Source organism: Diabrotica undecimpunctata, chromosome 1, assembly GCF_040954645.1.
Source record: "Diabrotica undecimpunctata isolate CICGRU chromosome 1, icDiaUnde3, whole genome shotgun sequence".
Classification (NCBI taxonomy): Eukaryota; Metazoa; Arthropoda; class Insecta; order Coleoptera; family Chrysomelidae; genus Diabrotica; species Diabrotica undecimpunctata.
The window spans coordinates 72921679-72929426 of NC_092803.1; the positions used below are offsets into that span (position 1 = coordinate 72921679).

Sequence of the window (7748 nt, forward strand, 5' to 3'; positions counted from 1 at the left end):
AATTTTTTGCGACTTTACACCCCTTTTTAATGCGTACTACTACTCATATGGATATTAAATTTTGTCATCACTTGTTCTGATACTTCTAATAGATCCATATACTTATATCATTAAAGCACCACCTTCAGATATAAAAAAGTTACTAATTAGGGCAATTAAGTTTTTTACTTGACACAAGTGTATAGAAAGGTTTGAGAGTTGAAGTTATATGAGATATTACAAAAAGACTCTCATCTAGGGATTCTTTAATTTTTTAGTGGAACTATTTTTAAATAAAAAATCAAAATGTCAAACTCATTACTTTGGTCATAACTTAAAAACTTGTCTATGTAGAGATTTCAGAATACACAAAATGAGATATGCTTACTTAAAATCGGTTAATAAATAAAACAATTATCGCAAAATGAACAACAAAGTGGCTGTTTTTGAATACTGTTAATAACTTTTTTATTATGTATTAAAATTTGTTTAAATGTATTTAAGCTTGAGGGTCTCACTGTGTTTGAATTGTTTGGAAAAGATGATCCACATCTGTTGAATAGTTTCTGGGAAATGTAATTTGTTTATAAGGTTTTTTGAAAATGAGCTAGTTTCTAAGGTTGGCCCAGATAATTTAATTTATTCAGATAACCAAATAAATCATAATAAGATGTCACCTGTGCCACTCAGAATGCGGCGAGCGAGAAAAATTAGAGACTGGCCTTGCTGCCACTGATACATTGGTTTTTCGATGGTCGGAGGAGGGACTACCGACGTGGAGTCATCAGCGAACCAAACAGGAAGCAGAGGTGTAGATAGAATAGACTGGCTAGCATTTGATGAGTACTCTAGATGGATGATACAGAAGAGAAGATGCCAATCGCCATCGGCAGAAGGACTCAAATCAATGATAAGAGAAACTATGAGGAATTGCATGAACAGGGTAGATGAAAAAAGAACAATGCTTTATTGATGGTGCGAAGAGATCGCCAATAAGATGAAGGAATGCATTGCTATCAGAAGACCGGCCGGTAATACACGGTTGAGGAGGGTGTTTTTTAGCAGGTAGGTCTTTGGCATTGACGACGATGGTGTGCGAGCAAACCTGCGTGCAGTCTCAGATATCATCATGGCCACGCTGGATGAATCCTGTATAACCGAGGCCACCTTCTAGGACCGAGGGATTTTTCGACCATTTAGACCACCCCCCTCATAAAAGACGAAAAAAAAAAGATAATTTAACTGAGTGGATCTCAATAAGCCGGGGCTTATTTTCTTTTTTAAAACATACTAATAACCTATAAGAAAAAAATTACATTTATGTACACAAAGTGATAATAGCCCTTCTTAAACTTATAAACATTACAAACTGTAGAATTTGGTTCAAATTAAATGGCAAAAAATAGTCGGAAACTGGTTAAAAAACAAAAAGGCACTATGCCCCTAAGGAGCCAAGATAGCCCCTTTTTTTAAGACACTGTTAGGTTAATTAACATTAAGAATGTTAGGTTTTACTCTAAGAAGTTGTAAGGGGATATCTTTGCAAGCAATCATATCAATATATGTGATGTAGAGCGATCTCAGCTTGAGTATGGGTCAATTATCTGCACTTCCCAGTATAGAAGTTGTTGCTGGAGAGCGTGGAAAATAATTTTATGATATAGCTATATGTAATCTGGATCTTATTTATAACCATGACTACTCGTATTCGCAAATATTGGATTATCTTAAACTGGTCTCCTTGGGTAAAAGAATATTTATTGTCATTTGATTTATCTAAAAGTTCAATTGGTATATCCTGCCCTGATTTCGACTATTGATGTTAAATTCTGTACTCCTCAGGGACCGAGAGTAAATAATTGATTTCATATTGAATTCCAATTGTGGTAAGATTAAAAAAAAATAGGGTAAGATTTTAAAAGAAATATTTTAGGAGTTTTAAGGATAGTTGATTGAAAATAATTTAGTATAATATCCATATTATTATTATATATTCTCAAGGTTTACACTATGTTCCCAGTATATTAGTGGTTTTTAATACAAAGCTAAATTTTGGTTTATTTATTTTTCGGAATATATGTTTTAAGTTATTTTTCTTATATTTTGTAGTAATTATTAGGTCTTGTATTATTTAAGTATTGGCATAACCTGGCTGTATTGATAATGTATTTTTTATATTGGGGTTTTCCATTTAAATCAGTAATACAATTATTTTACCACCAACTACAACATACATGAAAAAATCTCATTTGAAGTAGTTGAAGTAGTTTTTGAGTTAAAGTGATTTCCTTTTATTAGGACTGTATCGACTTTCTTTTGTAGATCATTAACACATCAAATATCACACCGTTACAAAACTAGTCATTAATATTATGAATTAAGTCCGTGTCGATCTTCGCACCCATTCTCCGTAAAGCTATGATTGTATTGACTGCTTTAATCCACCGTTTCTTGATGACATATCTCTTCAGCTTAGACTTATCTATTTGAAATTCGGAATGAACCGTCTCCTTGCCCAACCATGCGTGGTTCATAGCTTCCTCGGCTGTTGGCCGATCTCTGAAAAATTAAATTATTTGAAATATTGCCACTAGAAAGATTTAATTAAAACAGATTAAAGTAAGAGCAAGCAACTAAATTACCCCATACAAGATGTATTTTCTGAATGTGTTAAGAGTATACAGTGGCGCACACTTAAATGATGCAGTCGCTACTCAATAAAACTAGCTTGTGTCACTGGCTCAATGATTTTTAGAAAAAAATTACATACTGAAATTAAATTACTACAAGTCTTCTAAAATAGCAAAAGCTATATTTTAGCTTTCAAATGTACCATACTTAAATAACAATAAATATTTAATTATTTTATCTACGATTAGTGAAAGAAATTTAATTACTACTCACCATAAAAATGGATATAACCAAAGCGACCTATCTAAAATGGTAAATAAATGTTCATCAACATTATTTAACGTTACCGAAATGACAATAGAGTTGAAAATAAATCAAGGTTAGCTCCACATAAGATTTTTTGCGAACATGAGGAAATATGGATTGTCAGAGAAATAGCAAATGATCCTAAAAAAGTGCACCTAAATTGCGAGATTAGGTGGAAAGACAGTTTGGTAAAAGATATAATCCTAATACAATTAAACGGATATTACAAAAGAATAATCTAAATGGTCGAACAACTAGAAATAAATCTTTTATTAGCCAAAGAAATAGGCGTATTAGATTGGTGTTTGCCAGGAAACATATTAATAAAGATTTAAATTTTGGAATTTAGTAATATTTTTTGATGAAACCAAAATAAACTTATTTGAGTCCGATGGAAATATCGCTGTGGTAGTAGCCGAATTAAAAAATATGAAAGCTACAGTAAAGAACGTTGGAGTTATGATGTGGGGTGTATGTCGTCTGCAGGTTTAGGTAACATGCATTTTATTAAAAGGAATATGAACCAATACATGTACTTGGATATACTAAGGCGGCATCTCGCCGCTAGTGCTCAAAAATTAGATATTAATGTCTATTACCGGTTTTATCAGGACAACGATCCAAAACAGACGTTATATCGGGTTCGTACTTGGTTGCTTTATAATTGCTGAAATGTCATTAAAACGCCAGCGCAGTCATCAGATTTGAATGTTATTGAAAATTTGTGGTTGACATTAAAAAATAAAGTAAATAGTTCCCCAATATCAAATAGAAATAATAGACAATAAAAACTACTAAAGCTTGGGACAAAATTTCCCCCCAGAGTATGCTAGAAAGTTGGTTGAATCAATGCCTAGACGATTACAGGCTGTAATTGGTCATGAAGGAGGATCTTCAAAATATTAGCAATTATTTTTCAATGCGTCGAGTTTGTTTTCTTTATTAATTTTCTTATTTTAAAGTTTGCATAATTTTAGCTGTGACATCAAAATTATAGATAAAATAATTAAATATTTATTGTTATTTAAGTATGGTATATTTGAAATTCAAAAAATAACTTATGTTATTTTAGAACACTTATAGTAATTTAATCCCAGTATGTAATTTTTTATAATAAATATTGAGTCACTGACACAGGCTAATTGTATTAAGTAGCGACAGCATCATTTAAGCTTTGAGCCACTGTATGTTTCAATTCTTGAGGATACTTAAATATTTCTGTTTGTTATAGCTCTATTGCAATTACTGTTTAAATGGGAATAGCCACAATTAAAGGTTAAATTAATTTTATTGACAGTGCAATAGCTCTATTGCAGAGTAGAAGCCTATTTAGGTCCATTTTACTTTAATTCAGTAGGTATCATTTTCAAAAGATTGCACTATTGAATCTTAAATATCTATCCTTGTTGACATAAATTGTCTAAAAAACCTAAGTTAGATAATATCAGAATGATAGAACTACTGAAATCTACAAACATTGACCAAAAATATGTAGGTAAGAATCCTCAGCACTTATATTGGGTTCATACCAAAGAGGCGGGTGGCTTTTGTCGAAAAAGGTCGATTTCATGCCTACAAGCTGAAAATTGTATTAATCGATAGTAGATTATGATGGCAATATGCTATGTTTAAAAAATTTACCTAAAGTTTTCCACGGGAACCTATTTAATTGTGACAATGGTAAAACAATCTATAAAAAATTGCTTTTTTCGCTTTAAAATCACTTTTTTTAATAATTTGGATTATTTTAAAACGAAAGCTATTTGTGTGTCTTTTTAGTAAAATGCTAACTTTAAGCGTAAAATGCAAATAAACAATTGAAAGTGACGAAAAAAAATTAATTTTAGCGTTTTTCGCGACAATTTTTCAATAGGTTGGACATCGAATTTATAAAAACAAAAAATATGAGATGAAATCTTAAGTCAACTATTTTGATTTTATATTGCAAAAGTCAGTTTAAAAAACCCATAAACAAATTGACATACCGATTGGTTTCGGGATATACAAATAGACTTGACGAACGTCTGAACTTTAATGTTCGAAACACATTGATTATATCTTACCCACAAGATGAATCTTATTGTAATCGAAAAAATATGTTGCTACCTTACAGTAAAAAGTTTACCACGGGAACCTGCTTATTTATAACAATTTTTAAACAAATAAAAAATGTCTTTATTGTTTGAAACTAATATATTTCTTTGTTTAACTACCGTTGTTTAACTAACTACCGAAAAATTTTCGCATAATTTATAATAATAATTTCATAAACTAAAAAACATTTTTTTTTGGTAAGACACAAAAAAAACTATAATTATTTAATTTATACCCTTTAAAAAATGTTATACATTATAAAATAAGATTAAACATTTTTATCTTTTAATCGTAATAGAAATTTGAAATATTTAATAATAATCATTTTCTACAAGTTATAAATAAGCAGGTACCCGTGGTAAACTTTGCGTAAACTTACTGTAAGGTAGCATTATATATCCCGAAACGCAACGGAATATTAATTTGTTTCAAAATGGAATTTCACATTTTGAAATTACTTGACTTAAGCTTTCAGTTCATATTTTTTTTTTAATTCGATATCTAACCTATCGAAAAATGACCTCGAAAATTGCTAAAATTGGCTTTTTCAACGTTTTAAATTTTTATTGGCATTTTACGCTTACAGTTAGCATTTTACCAACATATACACGAATAACTTTCTTAACATAACCCAAGTTATTTAAAAAAAGTGGTTTTGAAGCGAAAAAAAGCAATTTTATATAATATGTTTAAACATTGTTATTAATAAGTAGGTTTCCGTGAAAAAATTGTGGGTAAACTTTTATCAAAAATCATAATCTATCGATCAAAACAAATTTTAGTTTGTAGGTATTAAATCGACCTTTTTCGACCAAAGCAAGATCCGCCTAATAAAAAGGGTTCATTGGATTTGATCATGAAATATCAGAAACAGTTTACGTATGAACGGAAGACAGAGAGGGATGCATTTTATCCCATAGACGTATATATTAACATGTTAATATATACATCTACATTGTGTCAATTTTTAAACTTACAATGGACTATATCTCACGAACAAAAGCTGATATCGAAAAATGCTTGAAAACGTTTCTAGGAATAGTGCCCCACCCACCACAACCAAAAAAGTTTAAATTGCAAACCCCTACTTGTGATATATCATTGAAAAGACTATAAAAAATGCTATCCAATGGTATAAATTATAATTATACAGGGTGAAGAAATAACTGTGAAACTTTGGCTTAAATTGAAAATTTAATGAAGTGTTTGTTGAACTACAAATTTGTTAAAAATGTCAATGTCAGTAAATGTTCAAAGTGGGTTCCGTTGTTTTGTAAACAATAATACAGCTTATTTTCAAATTCTGCACGAACTTTAACAAATGGTGTTCTAGTAATAGCGCGACATGCTTGCGTAATTCTTTCTCGCAATTCCCCAAGTGACGCCAAAAGTCAGGTTTCGGTAAGTCTGGTGACCTCGGTGGCCACTCAATAGGACCTCTCCTTCAAATCCATTTGTAAGGATAATTAGTATCCAACCAGTGCTTAATTGGAGCTGCATAGTGAAGAGGTGCTTAATCTTGTTGGAAGTGCAGCAAATCTTCGTCTGGAGCTAGGATGACTTGATCGTCTCTTTGGTTCTCTAATTCATGCACAATTAAAGGTTCGATGGTGTTTTCCAGCATATCGAGATAAATGTTGCCACTTAAATTGCCTGGTATGAACAAGGGGCCAACTATAGCATCGCCTAATATTCCTGCCCAAACATTCAGTTTTTCAGGATACCAAATTGAAACACGTAGGAAAAATTTACATTATCTCGGCTTCTATTGCAGCTGGAAGTCTCTTTCTTTATTCTGGGGTAGCTCGTCAAAATATGAATAACTACATTACTGTTGTATGAATACAGTTTTCACTGGCCGGAAAATATGGGAAACCTCGGAAAAATTGAATCTATTTGAAATTCACCGTAAAAACTTACTTTTTTTTGATGTGGCTGGAATAGTCTGTCGCAGTATTAATAATGATGACATAATTTCCCCCCGGAAATTTTATATCAATGATATGTATGTAATAATATGTACTTATATATTTTATAAATTAAATTTCAGGTAATTTTTTACACATTATATTATTATATTTCTTATATTAATTATAATTGTTTGTATTTTCATAATTATCAATATTGATTTTTATTCTATTTTTCGTACAAATATGATATACAATATTATTCCAATCTGCGTTACTGCTTTGATAAAATAAGTCGATTTTTTCATCACTATTATTAAATTTTGCAATGTTTATTGAACTTTACTTTTTTTTATTTTCTTTACATACATTGGTTTAAAAGTTGTTCATTCATTCGACTTCACTGTCAGCTCTGAACCTTTTTATTGCAGGTTGTTTGTCTACACTTATTAAATCAGTCTCTAAATATACATCTTCAGAATCACTGTCATCGTCAAACGTAGATTTTCATTCAAAATTTGTACAAATTTGACTTCTTAATGTTTATGAATAATGGAGATATGCTTTTTAAAAAAATAGTCGCTAACTTCGTTCCTATTGGTCGTAAAAGGTTTTTTTTACTGTGAGTTTCTGTAGCTTGAAAAATATAAAAGTTATTACAATTGTTTATAAGTAAAAAACATGCCCATTTTTCAAACGTTTATTTTGTAAATAATTTCGATGAAAACGCAATATGCATTTAACTTCTAAAATAGTTTAAGTCTTAAATAATCCTATGAAATTTGCTAACTGATCAGGGGGAAATTTCGCACGAATTTAAAAGACGGTAAT

General features: G+C 30.6%; 1 protein-coding gene across 1 annotated transcript in view; it reads right to left on the minus strand.

Annotated features, from left to right (window-relative positions):
* Window positions 1-2369: 2369 nt before the first annotated feature.
* The window catches only part of LOC140450663 (myosin light chain kinase, smooth muscle-like), a 209717-nt gene continuing 204338 nt past the window's right edge, over window positions 2370-7748 (minus strand). The window contains exon 9 of the mRNA XM_072544343.1: window positions 2370-2538. Within this exon, the coding sequence (XP_072400444.1) occupies window positions 2510-2538 (29 nt within the window). The 3' untranslated portion in view covers window positions 2370-2509. The remainder of the gene's footprint in view (window positions 2539-7748) is intronic.